This window comes from Cyprinodon variegatus, unplaced genomic scaffold (assembly GCF_000732505.1).
Source record: "Cyprinodon variegatus isolate N-32 unplaced genomic scaffold, C_variegatus-1.0 Scaffold129, whole genome shotgun sequence".
NCBI classification, from domain to species: Eukaryota; Metazoa; Chordata; class Actinopteri; order Cyprinodontiformes; family Cyprinodontidae; genus Cyprinodon; species Cyprinodon variegatus.
In genome coordinates this window covers 17,927-42,412 of record NW_015150582.1, presented here as the reverse complement: position 1 = coordinate 42,412, position 24,486 = coordinate 17,927, and the positions used below count along the sequence as shown (strand labels likewise).

General features: G+C 38.6%; 1 protein-coding gene across 1 annotated transcript; it reads left to right on the top strand.

The window, feature by feature from the left end:
* Nucleotides 1-1,301: 1,301 nt before the first annotated feature.
* LOC107085647 (protein polybromo-1-like) lies at nt 1,302-24,142 on the top strand. The gene is made up of 30 exons (XM_015376109.1): nt 1,302-1,404; nt 7,368-7,514; nt 7,648-7,745; nt 7,836-7,983; nt 8,062-8,211; nt 9,184-9,300; nt 9,386-9,454; nt 9,539-9,637; nt 9,722-9,807; nt 9,889-9,974; nt 10,099-10,315; nt 11,060-11,201; nt 12,137-12,231; nt 12,318-12,597; nt 12,763-12,868; nt 12,959-13,598; nt 13,678-13,889; nt 13,978-14,157; nt 15,203-15,360; nt 15,459-15,710; nt 15,792-15,937; nt 16,639-16,796; nt 16,906-17,089; nt 17,230-17,431; nt 17,520-17,721; nt 18,605-18,757; nt 20,365-20,514; nt 20,887-20,939; nt 22,735-22,942; nt 23,887-24,142. Exons 2-30 carry the CDS (start codon nt 7,377-7,379, stop codon nt 24,048-24,050), a joined length of 4,893 nt encoding a protein of 1,630 aa, XP_015231595.1. The 5' UTR covers nt 1,302-1,404; nt 7,368-7,376; the 3' UTR covers nt 24,051-24,142.
* Nucleotides 24,143-24,486: the final 344 nt, after the last annotated feature.

Sequence of the window (24,486 nt, the reverse complement as noted above, 5' to 3'; positions counted from 1 at the left end):
TCACTCTACATCCCCAGTTTCTAAAAAACAGGGATGAAATTAAATTAGCATAAAAGCGAAGAGAGAAAATGGCAAAATGTGGGTTCAAGCTGAAGTTGAAATTTAAAGGGATTTTCATCAAAATAATTAATTAAAACAAAAAGAAACTAAGATTTAACCAAAGGGAACAGGTAGACGTAAGCATTTAAGGCAAAGGAAAGGAGGACTGACTATATAACCTGTAAGGGTCAACATTTTTTACATTGAGACTGATGTGTTTTTTAAGTTTAGATTGTTTCCCTCAATGACGAAATGTAAATAATTTATATACAAATGAATGTTTTTCAACTTTAAATAGTTAATAAAAAAAAGGAATATTCCTCAAACGTCATTAAGAATGCCGTTGTATACAGAAGAACTAGGACAGAATTTAACTGAAATAAGACAGGCTGGTATTAAAAAGGGTATAGGGACTTGAAAATTGCCACCTTGTGTTTTGCTTACATTCAAAAAAGCATTCAGCTTTTGCATCAGGTGGCCTGAGATGCTGGAAAATGCAACTTTAAAAATAAAAATCCAGCCTGATGTTCAAGTCTGAGATGTGAATTGTAGGAATGTGTTGCAACCAGTGGAACTCAATCAAGAAATGCTCACTATCAGAAGAGGTTTTTCTCTGAAGTTAATGTCTAGCAGAATAAAAAAAAAAAAGTTTAACTTGGCAAATATTGACGTGGTAAAAGCATTTTTACAATGGTGGCAAAAGTAATCATATCTCTTTTTTCCCTTCTTTTTTCTACATTACACAAATGTATTATATTGTATTTGACAAGGATTTTATGTGACAAACCAACAAATAAATTGGGTAGTGGATGGACAGTGACCTGGAAATCTGAATTCAGATGTGTGCAGAAAATTTTAATAAAATAAATTTGTAAACCCAAAAAAAAAAAAAAAACTCCAACCAAAACTTAAGAATCGTTTTACTTCCACTTTGTTGTTGCACTACTTTGTGTTGGGTTACTGCACAGATAGATGCCTGCAGATATGTCTGAAGAATATAAATGTGGGTGAGTGACATAAAACTAACCGGAAGTAAGTTTGTGTACATGGTGGTATCAACATCTACATAGATTAGCTTAGCTTATTAGATTTTTACTATTGCTTTTCGTGATATATGTTTGATGAAATATATGGAATGAAAAACATGTGATGTTTTGATTTTAGTTAACTGTGAGGAGACACATATTAAAATATAGGCGAATAATATTTATTTTTTATTCGTTTTATTTTGAAAGCGAGCTAGCGGAAGTGGAAGTAAAACAGACGTTAGCTTCACAGGTCTGCCTGCCTGTCTAAAATCGATAAGTGATTGGTTTTCCAGCAGCTTTGGGAAATTGTGGGTCTCGATACCGTGCCCACCTAAAGGTAAGGACGCAGGGGGCTACAGAGGATGCTTGTATGCCGTGTGTCATCGATACCAGTTAATGGCCGCATTGGTTTGTATTTTGCCTCAATTTGGAGCGTCTGTCGCTCCAAAGCAGCCTTTGTCCAAAGTGTTTGATATTTCAGGCCAGCCGATGAGGGTAGCTAACGTTAGCTGACCTAAGCTGTGTAGCTGTCCACGCTGAGTGACACTCTGCGGACAGCTCCGTGGGTTAGCTGTCTGCTGATGTGGGCTCTCTGGACCACAGCCAGCTGCTACGTGACATTATAGGATGGAGGGGGGCTGTTACCTGGAGACACATCACAGCTCTAATCGGTCATTTAAGGTGACTTCAGACCGCTGGAATCTCACTTTTCGGCTTTAAACAGTTAAAGAGTTTAAGCAATTTTTAATAATTTGTGTACTTTTGATATCAGGGATATATGAATGTAAAACAACAAACATTTTTTTTTTTGTCTTTAAATATATATTTTTTTTTTTTTTCAGTTTTATAGCTTTTATGAGATGTTGGCAGTCAGGGGCGGAGCTAGATGGGGGGCCAGGGGTGGCCATGGACAACCTTAGCCAATCATTTTTCCTCCTCATACAGATGGTGGCAGCAGTAATACTCTCAAGTTGAATATTCAAAACATTAAATTTTTTTTTTCTAGTTAATTATACACATCAATATACTACAATCAAAGATAAGTACAGAATTCATGCTCTTTTTAGAACTAGATTTGTGTCTTATATGGGGTAAAGAGAAAATTATGTGTCTCTGCAGGTCATTGAGGAGTCTTCAGTCAAATTTAAATATACACTCACCGGCCACTTTATTAGGTACCCCATGCTAGTAACGGGTTGGACCCCCTTTTGCCTTCAGAACTGCCTCAATTCTTTGTAGCATAGATTCAACAAGGTGCTGGAAGCATTCCTCAGGGAGTTTGGTCCATATTGACATGATGGCATCACACCGTTGCCGCAGATTTGTCGGCTGCACATCCATGATGCGAATCTCCCGTTCCACCACATCCCAAAGATGCTCTATTGGATTGAGATCTGGTGACTGTGGAGGCCATTTGAGTACAGTGAACTCATTGTCATGTTCAAGAAACCAGTCTGAGATGATTCCAGCTTTATGACATGGCGCATTATCCTGCTGAAAGTAGCCATCCGAAGTTGGGTACATTGTGGTCATAAAGGGATGGACATGGTCAGCAACAATACTCAGGTAGGCTGTGGCGTTGCAACGATGCTCAATTGGTACCAAGGGGCCCAAAGAGTGCCAAGAAAATATTCCCCACACCATGACACCACCACCACCAGCCTGAACCGTTGATACAAGGCAGGATGGATCCAAATTCTGACCCTACCATCCGAATGTCGCAGCAGAAATCGAGACTCATCAGACCAGGCAACGTTTTTCCAATCTTCTATTGTCCAATTTCGATGAGCTTGTGCAAATTGTAGCCTCAGTTTCCTGTTCTTAGCTGAAAGGAGTGGCACCCGGTGTGGTCTTCTGCTGCTGTAGCCCATCTGCCTCAAAGTTCGACGAACTGTGCGTTCAGAGATGCTCTTCTGCCCACCTTGGTTGTAACTGGTGGTTATTTGAGTCACTGTTGCCCTTCTATCAGCTCGAACCAGTCTGGCCATTCTCCTCTGACCTCTGGCATCAACAAGGCATTTCCGCCCACAGAGCTGCTGCTCACTGGATGTTTTTTCTTTTTCGGACCATTCTCTGTAAACCCTAGAGATGGTTGTGCGTGAAAATCCCAGTAGATCAGCAGTTTCTGAAATACTCAGACCAGCCCTTCTGGCACCAACAATCATGCCACGTTCAAAGTCACTCAAATCACCTTTCTTCCCCATACTGACGCTCGGTTTGAACTGCAGGAGATTGTCTTGACCATGTCTACATGCCTAAATGCACTGAGTTGCCGCCATGTGATTGGCTGCTTAGAAATTAAGTGTTAACGAGCAGTTGGACAGGTGTACCTAATAAAGTGGCCGGTGAGTGTAAATAACAATTTAAATAAAAAATTATCAAATAATCAAATTATGTAGATATTACTGTTTGTAAATATCCATTTTATGCAGAATGTTTTTTGATGCAATTAGGTAAGTAATGACAATGATGATTGATTTACCCCCCAAAAACTGAGTTTTATCCACTATACCTTTTATCTAGAAATTAGGGATGTTTAAATGTATGCGTCTATTTGTTAACAAAGGCTGTAGGAAAGTATAGTTTGTCTTTATTTAGAAAATATGGATGTTTTGCTCGTCAATTTTCCTGTTGGTACAGCGTAGATTAACCGTGAGGTTCTGGTGCCTATCCGCTTTCGGTCATCCCTCAGAGTACATTGGTTATTGCCTGGCCACCCTTATAAAAATGTTCTAGCTACGTCTCTGTTGGCAGTCTCACGTTTTATGGCCCAGTTCCCTGTGTGTGTTTTATATAAATAGACTACATGCAAATAGAGACAGAGCTGTCAGCACCCCATTATAACAGAAAATTAAAATATTATTTATTAAAATTATTGTGAGATCAATAAAGCTTATCTAATCTAAAAGAAAATCTAGAAAATGATAACCACAGCATGAGCTCCGCCCTCAAAGAAAATTGTGACATTAATTTTCCAGAAGTAAAAATGTTTAGAAATGTTTTTAACAAATTTCTAGAGTTGGTACCACCCACCAGTAGGTTTTAGTACAAACCTTACAAAAACTTGTATAATCTATTTTAATGGGAAGATGATTTGTTTCCCCCAACCCTTTTTTGTTCTGAAGGTATATTATGAAAGTTAACCAAAGCAAGAAATTGGAGTGACCTAAAAAAACTTTTCATTCATTAAACATAAAATGAAATATTTTAAATCTATACTTCACATTTGATGATTATGGCGTAGAGATGAAGAAAAACCCCAAATTCATTGTCTCAGAAAATCTGAATATTTAGTATTGTGAATAAGTTGGATATTGTTAAGTCAACATGGCATGCCCTATTTGATAATGCAAAGGTTTCCTCAGGAATGCTAAAGAAGCTTGTTGGTCAGAGTGCCGTATATAACTATATTTGTAGAAAGTTGTGTGGATAAAAAAACGTTTTTCAGGCAAATGTCCACCAGCAACAGGGATAACCTTTGTCTTGAGAGGATTTTCAAGCATCATCCATTCAAGAATTTGGGAAATCTTCAAAAGGACTGGACTGAGGCTTGAGTCAGAGCAACAGTAGCCATGGGTGAATCCTACACTTGGGCTGCAAGTCTTACATTGCTTTCATCAAACCTAACCCTATTGCTATTATGTGGACAAAAATATTCGTCTCTTCCATCAGGTTAATATGGCCTGGACCATAGCAGGTACCTCCACAATATTGCTATCAAAACGTCCAGCTTGATCACAAGATATGTGTTATTACTTTTCTTAGCGTTTTGAGTTACCAAGGTGATGAGTTTTCGTTTCAGGGCATCCCTAGATTTCTGCCTGGTGATAAAATTAAATTTAGTTGAATTTAGTGTGATTATGTAGGGAAAATTCATACAAAAGTTATATAAAAGTTCTAAAAATTTTACAAGAACTGACAAATATGATTCATATTCAGAAGTAGATACCAAATTATTTTTAAATTCATTGCACAACAATTTCAGTTTGATAGTATTACAAATTTACTGCAGCCATATTGGTAAAGAATGACATGTTACACATGATATCCACTGAGGTCCTGTTCTTATTCAGGTCTACAGTATTGGTTTAAGTGGTTCAAATGTCATCTTTTTGAGTTGAAGTTGGTAACGTCAGTAGCTTCATGCTGCTTTAGAAGTTGAAAGTATGGTTTTAAAGTTTCTGTTGGATTTTATAGTTGTTGTTGTTGTTAAAGGGAGGAGGATTTTTTTTTCTTTCTCTCTCACGTCAGATTAGCGTTTATTAAAATAGAAAAAATATATACAGTCTGTTCTTTGTATAACCTCATTATTCTGTCAGTCTTCAAAGTCCTGAATGCTGCCCATGATTGATTCGATATAAAATGGCTCCATTTTATCCTGAAACGGTTGGATAAACTAAGTCCTTTATTGTTGTTTTTTTATTCTAGCTGCACTGCTGTGTCCAGATGTTGGAATGATTGGAGCTGATTTGTTTAAATGCAATTTAGTCTTGATTGTAATTTCAACTTCATTAAGTTTTGAAGCATTACGTAAAAAAAAAAACAACAGTTGCTGTAACTTTTCTGAATTTCTTATTTTTGTACATGGATGATTCAAGGTGTTGCTTTTTATTGTGACTAATAAAATTCTCTTTTTTTATCGTTGTTCAACTTTTAAGTATTTTCCAAATAATAAGATCTGATGTTTATTTTTTTTTTGTGAGTTTTGGGAGACTTGTACAGATAAATGCAGCTGCTCTTTTGCATGTTTGCATCATCTTTCCTTAAGTGCCTGGCTATGCTTGAGAGCTCACACCCATTGCATTTCCATCAAAATGCTTTGAAATGTACTTTTATTAATAAAACATTTTTTTCATCAAAAAATCTCCTGCTTTCTTTTTTTAAGAATCCTTGTAACTGACATTGCACAATCCTGTTTTGTTTTTTCTCCACATATTTATTTTGAGAATATTCATCCTTCCCATCATAGCATCTCTTCCATTTGAGAGGATTCAGTCTGTTTGGTAAGGGAGAAGTCTTTCTCAATAACTTAAACAGAGCAGCATAGGCCAAAGGGTGCTTGAGGAGTATTTATTTTTTCTTTTAATTAGATTTTTTCCTAATTGTTCTTTAACTGCTTTGTAAGTTTGTTACAGACTTGTTTTTAACCAAGCCCGTAAACAATATGCTTAGATGGCCCTCTTTGTTTGGTTTTCATGTTAAGAAAACACTCTGCTTCATTTTCTGAGGTCAGTTAACGAGCTTAGCTTTATGGGGTACTGGACTGAAAACGAGTAAATAGAAGTCTTCAAAGGATAACTTTGATGGACTTTAATGAAACTTGAAGGAATGGTGCCTAACACCTATATAAAGGAAGAAAAACAATGCATTAAAATATCGATTTTTGGAAGACAACAGTTAATGATAGTGTTATATTGATATTAAAACAAAATATTTACCCGTTTCAGATTTCTCCTGTTTTTCCTTTTTAAACCTAATCTAAAAAGGTTGAGATTTTTACATAAATTTCAACACCAGACAAAATATAAGGATATACAATATGTATTTTTTAATTATTTATTAAGAAAAACTTATCCAAAGCATCCAGACTTTGTGTGAAAAACCAGTTACCCTTTAGACCTAAAAAATTGACAACATAAGCTGCCATTAAGCATTTATTACCTGACAATGAGTCTCATCTTAGCACCCTGTGGATAGTTTTCAGCTTGTTTTTTTATTTTATTTTATCCATTTTTATATTTTTTGGTGTTCTTTTGACCCTAAACTAGCTGAATATCCAAGTACACTTTGATACTGGCCTTTCTCCCTCAGGATGCTCTGCTTAAGAGCAGAGTTTTCATCTCCACCAGGTCCAGGAAAGCATCCAGCCAATTTAGGAGCAAAAGGCAGTGCTTGTTTGTTTTTTGGTCTTCTTTTGAGTTTTTTTTTTTTTTGTTTGTTTGTTTGCCGTCAAACCCTTCAATGTTTTATCATTATTGATTCATGAACTGACTTTAACTGTGGCAGGTGAGACCTGTTTTGCTTCAAATAATGCTAATTTGTGACCATCCTGTTGAATCATTACGGTGCTTTAGGAGTAATTTTGGTCAAAGATTATTGTCATCTGTATATTTCAATTTTTTTTTCTCTGTATTCTAAAGAGAAGTATATTTCAGTCCATTTAAAAAAAAAAATTGACCTTCTTAAGCATTGTTTACATGCAGTGACATCAATACGGGTTTCTCTCGCTGATTTGTTGTGATTTCTTTATAAGGAGCACATCTTGCCTGTTTGTTACTTGATTGACGCTTGTCTTCTCAGGGGTTCGTCATGGCCTTGAAAAGAAGACGGGCGATGTCCCCTTCTAGCAGTGTGAGTGGAGGAGATTTTGACGATAGCCAGACTTCGTTAGTGTCTTCAATTGGGAGAAAGAGGAGAAGGACCTCAAACATTCCAACTGTGGATCCTGTAATTTTACACATTTCAGTCGCTGTTATTCTCTGAAAATGTGAAAATTGTCCTAGAGTGCAGATTTCAGGACAAAGGTAGAGCTGGTGAATGGTTTGGATAATTCTCAGTCTTCTAAATGTTGCCTTTTCAGATTGCTGTGTGCCATGAGCTGTATAACACAATCAGAGATTACAAGGATGACCACGGCAGGATGCTGTGCGAGCTGTTCATCAGAGCCCCCAAACGAAGGTCAAAAGAAAATGATCAGCAAATCTGTTCTATATTTATGTATTGTTGACATTTGCAGTGGATTCAGCAAAGGTTTATTTTTTTACTCAGGAATCAGCCAGACTATTACCATGTGGTTTCTCAGCCCATTGACATGATGAAGATCCAGCAAAAATTAAAGATGGAGGAGTACGACGATGTCGATCAACTAACTAATGACTTTCAGCTTTTGTTCAACAATGCAAAGACTTATTATAAGGTGACACACTAGTCTAAGTTAAACAATTCCTAATATTGGTTAAGAGTAATGAGCTAAATTTTCTTTTACTGCAAACAGTCGGATAGTCCTGAATACAGAGCAGCCTGTAGGCTGTGGGACCTCTACCTGAGAACAAAGAATGAGTTTGTTCAACGAGGTGAATACGACGATGATGATGAAGATGGGTACGATGCACAAGAGAACCCTGGAGGCTCCACTGAAGATGAGGTGATGTCCATAGATATTATTACTATATATTTTTTTTCTAGCTGGTATTGAACAATTAGTAAGATGTCTCAGTAAATGAGAGAATCCATTGCTTTACTTTTGTAAAATCAAAATCGCCAAACGCACATGTAGCACAGCAAATGAGACTTTGCGCCATCGTTTACATGTTTCACTGTAAATGGACTTTACACAAACCCTAACAAAGTTTTATGTCTTTAAAGGAGAACTTGTTTTTGTCTCCCATCATTTGCAGCAAGACTAAGGCAAATGTATTTCAATCATATTTGTGTACATACCTTGTCGTTGTTTACATTTAGATTGCCGTAAATTCCTTTAGTTTTTATTTTAGTTTTTTGCTTTTTATTTGAACCTCAAAATTTGGTGGGTTTTGTTGGGATTTACGTGCAAGGCAAAAATAAAAGTTTTGCATAATAGTGAGTATAAATGGAAGTCATAAATTATTTAATCTTTTTAGATGGCCTTGTGTTTACTGGTTTCATCCAAGCTGGACATCCACATTTGCTGTTTCTCTCTTAATTGTTTTGCGGCAAAGCGAGACCCCCCCCCCCCAACAACAACGTCCTTCCTCTATTCTCACCACATTCCTTTTCTTGAGCTGTATAGCTATGGTTGAACTTCATTAAAAAGTTGTTTTCATTCTAAGAAAAAAGAAAGTGCTGATGACTTCTCTTTGAGACCTATGGGATGTCTGAAAGGGCTATATTAGTGAATAGGGCTGGTTACAAGCACACCACTCCATATTTTTATGCAGTTTATGTAATGCATAACTTTTCTTTAACTTCAGCTATGCGCTGCTTTGTGTTCATTAAAACCAATTAGTTTGTGGTTGCAATGTCATCAAAGGAATGGCGGTAGGAATGTTTTTGCATTGCACCTTAATACTATATGACCTTATCTGTAAGTATGCAAAACTGTTTCTTTCAAACTTCTGTGCTTAATTGTTAAAATTAGAGTGCATCAGCGTGTTTGAAAGAAGTTCTTGAACAGCTCCTTGATGCTGTTGTATCATATACTGAGCCAAGTGGTCGTCTGGTCAGCGAACTCTTCCAGAAGCTTCCATCCAAAATGGTAAAAACTTTTTTTTTCACAGGAAATACAAAGCTTTTAACTTTTGGACTTGGGTTGGATTTTCAGTCTTCTCTTTTCTTTTTAGCAATATCCAGATTATTATGCCGTCATTAAAGAACCGATAGATCTGAAAATCATTGCCCAGAAAATCCAGGTACTGTTTATTGGTCTATTTATATTTGATATTTATATTAATTGAATAACAATCCCAAATAAATGCCGTTGCCATTTATTTTAGCTGGGCAATTATCGGAGTGTCAGTGCCATGGCTAAAGATGTAGACCTGATGGTGAAGAATGCAAGAACCTACAACGAGCCCGGTTCCCAAGTTTTTAAGGCAAGCCTTTAACTTGGAAGTGCCATACAGCATGCTGTTTCTGGTATTTTATCTAACCATCATCAATGTGCTATCGGGATGCAGGATGCCAACACTATTAAAAAGGTCTTTGCACAAAAGAAATCAGAGATGGAACATGGAGAGCCGATCAAGTCCAGCATCCGCATCAGGTAATGAAGCATCGACTCATGCTGGTGTTAGGATGTTATTTGAGTTGATCTGTGCTGTTTAACATTTTCTGACTTTGATAGGAATAAAAGGTCTGTCCAAGGAGATCGCCTCTCCGCCATCACTATGGCTCTTCAGTATGAAAGTGATGACGAAGGCATACTTTCTGGTACATATGCACCTAATTATTTGAACAGACAACATGATGTTACCAGACACTAGCATTACATAGGGAGCAGTAAGCGTTATTATTTTACTTCATAGATCTCTCCTTATCTTCCTGCATTTATCAGGCACTGTCCACTATGATGAGGGTGAATCTGAAGCAGAGAGTATGACATCGAACATGGACATGAGTAATCCCATCTTCCAGCTTTATGAAGCTGTGCGAGGAGCCAGGAACAATCAGGGCCAGTTGATCTCTGAGCCCTTCCTGCAGCTGCCCTCCAGGAAGGACTACCCTGACTATTACCAGCAGATCACTCAGCCGCTCTGCCTTCATCAGATCAAGTAGGATGAAATTCATGCTGATCTGTTTTTATGTTGTCTTCTGCAAACTGTATTCTTACAGGGTCCTAGTACACCCTGCATGATTTGCGTATGTTCCTGATCTCCCCCTGTTTAAAGGTTTCCCTCATCTTATACCCACGTGAAAACATTAACCTACCCCCAGTCACATTTTAAAGAATATGCCCATTGGTCACTGTCTAGAACCCTGAGGGGAAGGGCTAGTCATTTGGATGAATGATGGGGGTTTTAGGATATGGTAGCTAGCTTAGACATATTGAAGCACAGACAATTAACAATAATAACGCTATGTGGTCATAAAGCTTGTAGTGCAGCATTGGTGTGTGCTAGCATATACGGTTTGAAAGAGTTAAAAAAAAATTACACTGCAGTACCGTTCACCTATTAACGGCAGAAATAAGATGACTTTAGGACAAATATTGCAGAACTAAACAATCACATGAAAATGTATAAAGATTCACCATGATATTAGAGTAGCTTCCAATAGGCTGAGTTTGTATTAGAAAAGTTGATTTTAGGGTGAGTTACGCTTTGTCCTTCACTTCTGTCTGTTCTTCTTTCAAACTCTCACTCATTGGATTTTCTACTCAATTATATTACGATTTTAGTTTTACCTGTTTGATATTTTTTCAGTATTTGATATAGATTTATTCTGTTTGTCCTGCCAGTATCCTCTGTCTTTCTTTGTCGCCACACACTCACAATGCGACCCATAATACTCTCCAGGAACAAGATGAAGAACAATGAGTATGAGAGCGTTGAGCATATTGACTCAGATCTGACGTTGATGTTTGAGAATGCCAAACGCTACAATATTCCTCACTCTTCCATCTATAAGCGGGTGCTCAAGCTTCAGCACATCCAGCAGGTCAGTTCAGCACATTTTCTCATGCTTTTTTTTTTTTTTTTTTACTTTTCGCTTTGCAGGAGCATCATCACATCACACAGACACTTAAAAATTAGCTGTTTGCAGACACATCATCTTTATTTTGGTTTAAATATTACAGCAAATGAATAAAAGCAGTAGCTTTGCAAATGTATTAATACAGCTTCACTTTTGAACTTTTGAACACATTAGTCAGACAATCAGACTGATTTGAAAAAATTTTAATAGGATAGACCAGCTCTAAACAGTGCAGAAGTGTGAAATGGAGGGAAAGGGCAATTTTTGGGTCAATATTTTGGGTGTTTTTCCACATTACTAATTTTGCATAGAGCAATAATTGTGCCTTCTTTCTGCAATATAGCCTCTTCTGGGATTAGACTGCATCTTATACTAGCCATTTTATTGTAGACAAAAGGTCCTCACCAAAGTAAACTTGCTTCACAGTTTGTCTGTTCTCACAAAGTACATAAAACTTTCTTTCTTTTTCTCCTGAGTTTTATTTCAAAAAGGCCAGATTTGTTGAGTTAATGATTAGTTGTTGTCCTGTGGACAGGATTCTCCATCAGAAACTGGAGAACCATCAGAGTTACCATTGGCCATTTGGCCCCCTCTCTATCAGTTAGGCAATATTAGGGTAGGTGTGCAGTTTTGCTTTACTCTTCGCTTTCTCAGGTGATGGATATAACAGTCATCAAAGCTGGCTCAATAAATTTTAAGGCCTAAAAGTTTTTTTGATTTTGTTTTTATTAGACTTTATAATTTCCCTTTCACTTCATGAATATGTATTACTTAATGTTGTTGTATCATATAAAACCCCAGTAAAATACATTAAGGCTTGAAGTTATGTAACAAAATATAAAAATGTCCAAATACCAGAGTGTTTTCCAAGGCAACGGATCGCTTTGTTTCCTCTCTAGATGAAAAGAAAGGAGCTTTTACAGAGAGCCGATGATGATGGTGACAGCATGCTCTCCTCTGCCACCTCTGACACCAGCAGCACAAAAAGAAAAAGGTAAATGTTGCTTTCCAAACCTTCTACTTTGCTATTCAAGTTTACAAAGAGAGTTTAACTTGTGAGAGTGGCCTTTTGGATTTCAGCCACAAGAAGAATACGAAGAAAAACCGAATGAAAGCTCTTCTAGCCTCAGTTAGTGAAGCGCGAGAAGCCGGTACCGGCCGTAGACTCTGTGACCTCTTCATGCTGAAGCCATCTAAGAAGGACTACCCCGATTACTACAAAGTCATCCTGGAACCTATGGACCTCAGAACCATCGACCAGAACATCCGCTCAGACAGGTATATGACGGAGGATGCAATGGTGGAAGATATGAAGCTGATGTTCCGGAATGCCAGACATTATAATGAAGAAGGCTCCCAGGTAACATTCAGGTTTAATGTCTATTCATGGTTGCTTTTATAGTGGTTTTAATGAGTTATTTTTCCTGGAAATTTCCAAATACTAAGAGTAAATGGTTTTCTTAATCTCATCAGCATTATTATAACCTTAAAGGCATCAGAGTGCTCTTCTTTGTTGGTTCTGTAGGTCTACAACGATGCAGACATCCTTGAGAAGATCATGGAAGACAGACGCAGAGATCTTGGGCCAGCAACTGACGATGATGATATTATGTCCCCAAAATTAAAAATAAGTGTGTCTTTCACTGTTTTGATATAAAATAATCCACTAAGTTTACTTTTTATTATGAGTTATTATTCACCTGCATTTGCTTTCATTTCAGGAAAGAACAGCCTCTCTCTTAAAAAGTCCAAGTATTTGACACCCTTACAGCAGAAACTAAATGAGCTTTACGAAGCTGTAAAAAACTACACAGATAAACGAGGCCGTCGGCTCAGCACAATTTTCTTGCGGCTTCCATCCCGTGCCGAGCTGCCAGATTACTACATCGCCATCAAGAAACCTGTAGATATGGAAAAGATCAAGAGTCACATGCTGGCTAACAAGTACCAGGACGTGGATGCACTTGTTGAAGACTTTGTGCTCATGTTCAATAATGCCTGCACCTACAATGAGCCTGAGTCCTTGATTTACCGCGACGCTCTGTTGCTGCACAGAGTGTTGTTAGAGACAAGGCGTGAACTGGAAGGAGGAGAGGAGAATCATATTCCTGATGTGCCCCGCCTCATCCAGGAACTCATCCGGAGTCTCTTTGTGTCTGTGCTTGGTCATCAAGATGATGAAGGGCGTTGTTACAGCGATTCTCTTGCAGAGATTCCTGCTGAAGATCCAGCAAACCCAGAGAAACTAGCGCTCAATTTTGAGATCATTAGGAAAAATGTGGAAAAGGGCCGTTACAAGAGGTTGGATGTGTTTCAGGACCATATGTTTGACGTTCTGGAAAAGGCCAGGCGTTTAAATAGGTCAGCTATTGTTGCAAATCCACCATTATGGGTTTTTAAAGAAGTCCAAGGTTAATTTTACACAGCCCATTTTTTACAGGACAGACTCAGAGATCTTTGAAGATGCAGTGGAGCTGCAGCAGTTTTTCATCCGTATCAGAGATGAACTTTGTAAAAATGGAGAGATCCTGATGTCCCCTGCCCTTAGTTACACTTCCAAGCATTTGCATAGCGATGTGGAAAAGGAGAAGAAGGAAAAGCTTCCCAAAGAGATGGAGGAGGACAAAATCAAGAGAGAGGAGGAGAAAAGGGGTAAGAATTTGAGCCTCCTTAATTCCAGTTCTTTAATCTCAATTAAGATTTATTTCCAATAATGTTTTAATTTCTGTTTTTTTCATAGAGGCAGAAAAGAGGGAAGACTTTGTTGGAGGCTCATGGCAAGTTCAGCGTACGTACAGTCAGGATTGCAGCTTTAAGGACAGCATGTACCATGTGGGAGACTATGTTTATGTGGAGCCTGCAGAGCCCAACCTCCAGCCGCATATAATTTACATTGAACGCCTTTGGGAAGATGACACAGGTGAGACTCTCTTTGAAGTTCATAATCTGAGTATGTTATTTATAGAGCATAAGATGTAATGGCCTTTACACTCTTCTGTCCAAGACATTGGCAATTCAGTCTAAATATATTTCTTTAATGAAATGGCCATTGTCATCACAGTATTAACCTGTGCAATATCACAAAACTACTTGGATGCCATATTTGACATGGTTTGAAGTAGAACTCCTAGGAATTACTGAGACATCAATGAATCGACCAAAATACCACTTTGTGTATGATTTTGATGGAATAGAGTTATAGCAAATCTAAAAGGTCAGAAAAGTTTATTTTGCATTATATATATAAACCCAGCTTGATCTGAATGGATTCCCCTCTATGTCTCATGATTGGATTCAACTATGCCAACAAACACATAAAATAGAAAGAATTGACCAAAAACATAGCAACAGAGAACTGTTGGGTGGTGGAGACTTTGTCTCAGCAGTAACGAATCATGCTTCTCCTTCTCACAATCCAGTAATTTATCCGGGTTTAGGGGATGAACCTCAATTCTAGTTAAAGGGACTCCTAATGCTGCAGCCCACATAGAAAGTTTGGACAATTCCTTTTTCAGGCTACATGAGAACCATTTTAGAGCTGATTAATTCCTTGTCCATCATGTCTGTGCACCAGGGCTCAAGGAAAGGAACTTGACTTACCCTCTGAGTCCTAACCTTGACCAATCAAAGAGTACTTCTGATGCATCAGAGTGGAGAGACTAAAAGTCAACATGTCTGTTTCTGACCTCCTGAAATTTCACTAATTCATATAAACTTTCTCTAATTTTGTGGAAAGCCTACCCAGATGACTTGAAGCTATATTGCTGCTAACTGTGGATAAGCTCCATATTAAAGCCCTAATATATTAACCGAGGAATGTTTTTAGATGCAATGTGTGAGGAAAGGGTTGTTTTTTAAAATGCTTGGCATTGTAGTGTAAGATGAACTCTACCAGAAATCCTTGACTTTGTCTTTTTAAAATTGACCTTGTCCTGTCTGTTCTCTCAAAACTCTTAAACTCACAGGGGAGAAGTGGCTGTATGGCTGCTGGTTCTACAGGCCCAATGAGACATTTCATCTCGCAACAAGAAAATTCTTGGAGAAAGAAGTTTTTAAGAGCGACTATTACAACAAAGCGCCCATCAGCAAAATTCTGGGGAAGTGTGTGGTTATGTTTGTGAAGGTATAGGTTTGCCATATCAATTTATATTGAGTCCTTTTTGTTGTTTGGAATTTCTTATTTGTCTTTTTTGTGTTCACTCAACATTTCTGGGGTTTAAGGAATACTTTAAGCTTTCCCCAGAAGGATTCAGGCCAGAGGATGTCTACGTCTGCGAGTCTCGCTACTCTGCCAAGTCCAAGTCCTTCAAGAAGATCAAGATGTGGGCCATGCCCCTCAGCTCGGTTCGATTTGTTCCCAGAGACGTACCCCTTCCTGTTGTCCGAGTGGCGTCCATGTTTGTCACCAAACAAGATGACAAGCCACCAGAGATTATAGATGAAAGCAAAATTACAGATTGTATCATTGACAAAGTAGGTAGCAACAAATGTTGAGATTTAAACAAAGAGCTTCTATTTAATCATCACTGCCAACAAACCACTTAATGTTTACAGGAGAGGGAGGATGTTCCACTGGATGTGACCAACGGAGAACCAGGCTGTCAGTACTATGAGCAGCTCTGTTATAACAACCTGTGGCTCAAAGTGGGAGACTGTGTTTACATTGCTTCTCATGGGCTGGTGCGCCACCGTGTTGGCAGGTAGAGTAAAATGATTTAATGATAAGGAGGACATTTCTCTTTTGGCAGGGTTGGAATAGCTTTTTATTCTTTAAAGCAAAAAGGGATTTAATTGTATCTATTTGAAGGCTTTTGGACTAACAAGGGGAAGTTGGAATAGGGTTTAATGTACCCAGGCAATGCCAGAATCACCCCATTAGCATCTTCATTGCTCATCTTGGTGCTGATAGAAGCACCCGGAGAGATGGGAAGAATTTCAGCCCAAATTTGGCTTATTTTGGGTCAGTGGTCATGATTCCAAGTTGAGAAAGAGTCTGTGCAGAAAATGGCAGGCAGCAGAGAGTTCTCAGAGAAAGGCCGCTGCCCAGGAACATTTCACTAAATGATATACCTGAGTCTGTGCTATTGCATCTTTTGTTAAACTAGCACAGCGTTTTGGAAGAATAACACTATTACTGAAACATAGCGGTTTGGTGGTGATATAATATGGAGTTGCTTGCTGCTTTAGGACAAAGATGACCGGACATAATTGCTGGAATACAGATCAGTTCTGCTCTGTCCGATTTCTTTATGTGGCTGAAATAACAACACTATCTGTCTTTCATAAACTTTAGTCTGATCTAAATAAGATCTGTTTGATTGCTTGGTTGGAATTCAAAGCAGAAATATTGCAGTAAATAATTAAAAGCTGTATGTATTCTTGTGTTTTTTCTTAATACAAGAATTGAGAAGATGTGGATGCGAGATGAAGCAGGCTACTTCTTTGGCCCCATCTTCATCCATCCTGAAGAGACAGAGCATGAACCTACTAAGATGTTCTACAAGAAGGAAATGTTCCTCAGCAACTTGGAGGAGGCTTGCCCCATGACCTGCATCATAGGTGCTCTTAATTGATTTACACTGAATTAAAATCCTCATGCCATAAAGAGGAATATTCTATAGTTGGAAACTAAAATGATAAGAGCAATGAAATACCTTTGATCACACAGGAAAGTGCATTGTGGCGTCATACAAAGAATACTTGTCATGTCGGCCCACTGAAGTGCCTGAAGAGAACGTTCTCCTCTGTGAGAGTCGCTACATTGAGAGTGAAAAACAGATGAAGAAGTTTAAGGGCCTTAAGCGTTTTTCCCTCTCTGGGAAAGTGGTAGAAGATGAAATCTACTATTTTAGGTAAAAAGCTTTTTGTAGATACATTTTCCCCATATATGTTAGATGGCATTTCTTTTATCTATTTTCTATCATAATCATATAAAATAAGAAAAAGAAAAGGGTAAAGTAAAGAGGTAAATTTGTTTATTTTCCCTCTTCAGGAAACTCATAGTTCCCCAGAAAGAACCATCACCTCTCCTGGACAGGAAAATTGAGGAGCTTGAGGCTAAATTTGCTGACATGACAGATGAAGAGCTAGAGGATCTTGGGGATGATGATGGCGAGCTGGGGGATCATTCCCTTCCTCGGATGCAGTCTTCTATGAATAGTGACATGGATATCATGTCATATACCCCTCCACAGGTCAGCGGGCATTTATCGATCCTTCAGCCTCTCATTTCTTGTCTTTAAAGCTTTAGCATTTTTAGCTCTTGTAATTGTTTGGTTACAGTCAACTCCTAAATCCATGAAGGGGCTTGTAAAGAAAGAGGCTTCGAAACGGAAAATCAACATGAGTGGTTACATCCTGTTCAGCAGTGAGATGCGAGCTGTCATCAAAGCTCAGCACCCAGACTTCTCCTTTGGGGATTTAAGCCGTCTTGTTGGTACAGAGTGGAGGAACCTGGACAGCTCCAGGAAAGCAGAGTATGAAGGTAAGAACCCCGACTTTATACTATTTATTTTAGATTACACCATGATAATGCAGTCGGGGCCATTCATCTCTTTCTCATTTTATCAAATTATAACAGCAACTTGCAGTTTATTTTGGGGGAATTGGATACAATAACATCATTGTGAGGGGAAAAAAGGTCAGAGGTGGTATAGGAAAGCTGGTGTTGGACTTCTCCTACTCTGAGCAAACCTGGCATGTTTGGAAAAATGTCAAGAAGAAACTAATTGTTTGACAAAACTTCATAAGAGGTCACTTAGACCTCGGCTAAATGCATGTAAAAGATACAGCAACAACATGGAGGACTGTGATCTAGTTAAATTAACACCAAATCTGGACTCCTTAGCCTACAATCAAAATAACCTGAGCATGAAATTCACAGGGAAACATGATGGTGTAATCATGCTGTGGGACTGGGTTTCTTTCATAGGTACTGAAAACTGTACAGAGTTATGGGGACCAGGATGGAGCTAAATACAGTAAAAGATTTTATAGGCTGCAAAAAACTTCTGAATAAAGTTTCATCAGAATGGCCACCCAACAATTCCATATCCAGACTTAAATTCAGTTGAAGATCATTAAGTACACCTAAAATTGCATTTAGTAGGTTTCATACTGACCTTGATCTAATCTGACAAAACCTTTTTACTGAAATATATCACTCTTAATTTACAAATCTGGAGCCAATATACCCTTTCCGTTAAAAAAAGTATTTGTTTAGTGGTGTTGAATACATGCATGTTACATTTTAGATTTTCTGAAAGTGATGCAAATGTGTGAGTAGCGTCATTTACTTTGGATACTTTTGCAGGGCACTGAACTTCTGGTGCATTTCTCATTAACTGTCAAATTTTTTTTTACTGCAGAGCGAGCAGCTAAAGTGGCCGAGCAACAGGAACGTGACAGGGGCCATCATCAGACATCCCCAAGAGCAGGTACCCCAGTAGGGGCACTGATGGGGGTAGTGCCTCCCTCCACCCCTATGGGGATGCTAAATTCCAGCATGACACCTGTGTCAGGTAACCCCTCATAGATGCAGATTGATCCCTAGTGCACCCTTAAGACGGGAAAAAGGAGGTAAACTGCTGACATTAAACACATTTTTGTCTCTTTACAATGAAATGCAGTGTGTCTGGATTTTTCTTTTTTAACATATAATCTAACACTGTATCACCTCATTCACAGGAACATAACAGGGATCATGTACATCACGCTTGCTTTAACACTAGAACTCCCAAGGCCGTCATTTTGAAGTTTCTGAGATTTTAAAGGGGAAAGAACTTTATTTACATTAATCATATGTTGCTCATGTAAAAAATAAATATGGTTATTTCACTTCCATCTCCCTCAGCCGTCTTTTTGACGGCTCTATTAGTTGCATTGTCAATTCTTCCCGCAATTTATTGACGTTCCGTACCGTTGCCTAGCAACCAGCATTCTACCTAGAACTCTTTGGTTAATACAGAAAAATGGCTTTCAGAAAAAATCTAACTGCGAAACAAGCCTTAGAAATGCTTCAAAATATTGTTGATAGCGATTCAGGCGGAGAGGGAGAGACCGGTGAGGGGGACTGGGTAGGAAGCAGTTCATATTATGAGAGCAAGTCAGAGGATGATCGCCCACCATCAGCAAAACGCAGACATATCAGTGACCCATCAGACAATGGGGAAAGTTTTGTTCAAGGCTTGGATAGCATAGCACTGCCCACACCTCAGCTGGTACACTCAGCGGCCCAAAAGCCAAACCAGAGCCCGTAGTCTGCTAAAATCACACACAGGTTGGCAAGGATGTATCGGATCAGATAATTAGAAAGTATTCTGTAAAAGCTCCAACGCGAAGGTGGCTTGTGGCTGTATTTTACGATCTCCGGGACATAGCAGCTAAAAACACGTTGTTTTTGTGCGGGAGCTCTTTGAACATCACCGTCTCAAGCAGAGATTTTATCCTTGAACTGGTAAAATCACATGAGCTCCGCAGGTTACCAGCCCCTCCTCCTCTGAAGGTCAGCTTTGGCGAGGCAAAGAAAACAGTGCAGGTGTGTCAGCGATGTTAAAAAAAACTCTTATATTATGCTTCACATAAATGTGAAAAGGTGGTGTGCAGGAAATATTTGGGGGGAATCAATCAATTCCTGTTAATAAAATTGTGATTTCAAACTTTGAACCTGTGTAGTAAAACAGTCTTATTTTACTGATTTATTTTTAATCAAAATTTAGACCACAAATAATAGCATACATTTAAAAAATATATATATATATGTATAAGACCTATTTTAAGGTTTTCATATCCACAATGGGTATATATTGCACACTAGAAGCATTTCAGTTGATGACATCATCAGTACTCATGCGTTTCATTGGGAAAAATGTCTCCCTTCAAATTGACGGCCAGCGGGAGTTATAGAAGTAACAGAATTCTGGCAGTCCTAGTGTTTATGTAGTGCATGCACTTCAAATTGTTCTATTTTTAATTTGCATCTTTAAGTCTTTTATCTCTTTTGGTGTCTGTTATTGCACCCTGATCATTATCTTAATTCTGATGACCTATCATCACATGCTTGGTAGTAATTGCATGTTTGACCAATGCATGTTTTTGTCTTGTTTTAATTCTCTCCCTTCCTGAGAAGGTATGATGGGTGTATATAGGACAGCTATGATGGGCCGTATTGAAGGCATGGTTAGTATGGCTGATATACCACCACATCACATTGGGATGCCTGTCTCCCCCCATCATGTACTGCCCCTTATTCCTGAGCTCCACGGAATGCAGTCCTTTGGTAAGAGTGCTGCCATAACCACCCCCCATCTGCCATGCAGTTGCTTCTTGTCTACCAATCTGACTCGCTGGAGGGGCTACCTGTATCACTGGGCTGGGATTCCTTTTGGTGGTTTTTCACCACACATATATACACATCCCTGACATTATGGGTCTGCGTTTTAGTTAAAAATAAACGGTGCTTACTGTAACATTGGAAAGACTATGAAATTTAACACTCACCAAAGACCGCTTGTTATATAAATAACATTACCAGTTTTTAATTGAAATTAAATTTAATAGTTGCTAATTGTATTTTAAATTGGTAGAAATAATTAAGAAAGTGTTAAAGAGAGATCCTCTACTGCTTGATGGTCCTTTAATATCCCCACAGGTGTTACTGGCACGGGAATTGGGGGAGCAGCAGGAAATGTTCACGGATCACAGGTATTCACTGAAAGCAGCAATAATGCATTATGTTGGATAGAAGAAATAAAAAATAAGAACTAAAAGTTTCTTTTTAAATAGAATGTGGTGTGACATCACACAGCATCTCTTTGTGTTGTTCTCCAGATTCGTTTACCTGCCGAGTCTGACATGCAGCAGCTTATCCCCTCTCAGCCTATAAAATACCACCAGTGCAGCATAGCATATAGGATCAAAATGGCAGAGAACCATCCCAATGGATCAAAACATTCACCTGAAGACAAACATTTGCCAAAATGAAGTTCTCTCAGCATTGCAAATTTATGAGTTACTGACAATTGTGCATTTAATATTAGACTAGCCAGGGGTCTGCAGCCTGAGGCTTTGGAGCTGCATGTAACTCTTTGTAACCTTTACAGTGGCTGAGAATTATATAATCAACCAACTCATATGGTGGGACAACAAATACCAGTCTTAGAAGCTTTAAGAATTATGAATTATGTTTTTTTTGCATCAAATAATACCCTATAGAGCAGGGGTGTCAAACTGGTTCCAGAAAGGGCCGTGTGGCTGCAGGTCTTCTTTCCAACCAAGCAATATCACACCAGACTCCAGTCATCTCATCAAGTCATCTTGTTCAGATTGGACTCACTTGATGAGGTGACTGGAGTCTGGTGTGATATTGCTTGGTTGGAAAGAAAACCTGCAGCCACACGGCCCTTTCTGGAACCGGTTTGACACCTGTGCTATAGAGGAAAACCCATGCCTCCATCTTTATAACTCGTTTTATGTTTCCTTATTCTAAAAGCTAAAAATACAGATAACTTTTGATTGTTTAAGATGGAAACAGACATGGCAGACATTTAAATAAACTAAAAAGTTGTGTTTCATTAAAAGGTCGTGTAGTATTTTGTGACTCTAAACAACTTTTACTTGACTGTACTCGGGCAACCTTTCTAGATTTTGAAAGCTTTCAGATCCCTGTACTAGGCAAAGCTTGATATAGCATTCACAATTATGATTCCCTATACTGTGTGGTTAGTAGTTAGGTAGTTTTTAGCTTGATAAAGTCTTGCGCAGAGGGGGATTTAGGATTTATGCTGGCATTGCTGAACCGACCTGTCAGGAAAAAAGAAAAAAAAAGGTTTATAGGCAGCTTAAACTCAAAATGAAAGCCTTCACAATATTTAAATGTTTAATCACCATCACATTCCTGTCCCCGGTAATCGGGGGAATGGTCCCACAGATCAATATATGAATATAACATGTTGTGAAGCATTCACATAGATTGCTGTAAATATTTATCTACCAATGACACATGCATAAATATCTGTGGTGAATGCATTGATAATTCTGCTTACTTTGCAAATGGAAAATTAGAGGGGAAGCTCTTTACAGGGATCACCAAGATTACCTGGCCCATTAGGATTACACTCCCTAAAGCAATTTTTTCCATCTAGATAATGTGCTGAATTGTGTTTTGTAGAGGCCAACTTGCCAGATTCACACCATCTCTTTTTATCACAGGTGTCAAAAAAGAAGTGGTCAGTGTACATCAAATGTAGAACAAAAGGGAAGGGTTACCTGTGTGCACAGTACTAAAGAGACATGATTAAATATAAATAATAACCAATTTGTGGTACACATAATGTAAAATGTATTTTTGAACTACATATATACATAATTGATATATTTAATATAGGGGTGAAAATTGACAGTTTATTAAACTGAAACTTTTCTCTTGATAAGCCCCATCTTTTTAATGCTTGTGAACTAATTGAAAACGAATAAATATAGATGATAATGTTTTTATCAGGTGGTGGGCTCGGGGCAGCAGGCCCCTCCTCCATACCCAGGCCAAAGCCATCTTGGACCAACAGCAGTACACCAGCCCTCCACACCGATGTTTGTGTCTCCTCCTGCCAAATCTCAGCGGCTGCTGCACTCCGAGACATATCTCAGATACATTGAGGGACTCAATGCTGAATCGTCTACAGTCAGCAAATGGGACCATGCACTCACAGGTGAATCATTTTTTACTACTATCATAATGTTTGAAAGCATGTTTATCAGAGAGCACAATTCTCCTTGAATCAATTTTCAGACCCACTGCACATGTATAAAAATGTGAAATGTGAAAACATAACTCTGCCCCAGACATAAAAAAAAAATGCCAACAAAGTGGTTGCTGCCAAGAGAGCCTTAGGGGTATGGCTAAGTGTGGGGGCATTGGGGTTTAGATATGGTGTGGTCATAATGTGCAGGTTCTCTCTGGGTACTTTGTCTTCCTCCCACAGTCCAAAAACATGACTATGAGTTTGTGTGCATGGTTGTATGTCTCTGATTTGCCCTGTGACAGACTGGCGACCTGTCCAGGGTTTACCCAGCCTCTCATCCGTAGACTGATGGAGTTAGGCACCAGACCCACTACGACCCAGATTGAATGAGTGGAAGAAGATGGATGGATAGATAATCTCACATGACAATGTAAAAAAAAAAAAAAAAAAAAATCCCAGTAATAGGGTTAGTTGCTCTCTAATCCGTCCATCCATCTTCTCCCACTAATTCCTTCAGGGTCGCAGTGGGTCTGGTTCCTAACTCCATCAGTGTATGGGCGAAAGGCTGGGTATACCCTAAACAGGTTGCCAGTCTGTCGCAGGGCAACACAGAGAAAGGCAACCATGCACACTCACTCACACCTAAGGACTATTTAGAGACACCAAGTAACTTTACAGGCATGTTTTTGGACTGTGGGAGGAAGAGAGAGAGAACCCACACATGCACGGAAAGAACATGCAAACTCCTTGCAGATAGACCCCAAGCCGGGAATCGAACCAAGAACGTTATTGCTGCAAGGCCACAGCTTACCTACATACAATAATATGCATTTCTTGTTTTATATGTGGTGATGGGTCTGAAAAGTTATTCTATATTTTATCTTGTTTTTTATTTTTTTATTTTATTTCAGTGAAAAAACAAGATGTACGTCTATCAAAGGAGCAAGAGAGCAAGTTACCGTCTCACTGGCTTAAGAGCAAGGGGGCCCACAAGACCATGGCAGATGCACTTTGGCGGCTTCGTGACCTGATGCTGCGAGACACACTAAACATCCGTCAGATGCACAACCTGTAGAATGTGGATATCCTGAGCCTCTGTTCCCAAAACAGTGTAACAGAGAAAAAAAATTGAGCTCACTAAAAGTCTTTAAGTTGTTATGAAAGCATATTGTTATGAAAGAAGTATTGTTTGTGTTCATACCAGGAGCTTTCTGTTGTAAAGCGGCCTTTTTTTTGTCATTTCATATATCATTTCATTCCTAGTATATAATTAAGACTTTTCATCTGTGATGAAGGTTGTATTGTTCTGATTTCACAATAAAAAAGTGAAGAGTTAAGACTATGTTCATTTACAACACTGGGAAGGTTACGTCACGCCTGCCAAATGGAATAAACAGGGTGCATAATATATAATATATATATTAACATATCTTTAATTTATAATGTGCTACTGTCTATAGAACAAGCAGTAGTATTTTAAGCTTTGATATCTCTATGACTGATTGAGCTTT

Bases quoted from the DNA above. Each gene is read 5' to 3' on its own strand.
- LOC107085647 (XM_015376109.1), top strand. From the start codon at position 7,377: ATGGCCTTGAAAAGAAGACGGGCGATGTCCCCTTCTAGCAGTGTGAGT. The intron at 15,938-16,638 runs GTAGAGTAAAAT...TCTTAATACAAG, and splicing joins GTGCGCCACCGTGTTGGCAG to AATTGAGAAGATGTGGATGC. The intron at 16,797-16,905 runs GTGCTCTTAATT...TTGATCACACAG, and splicing joins CCCCATGACCTGCATCATAG to GAAAGTGCATTGTGGCGTCA.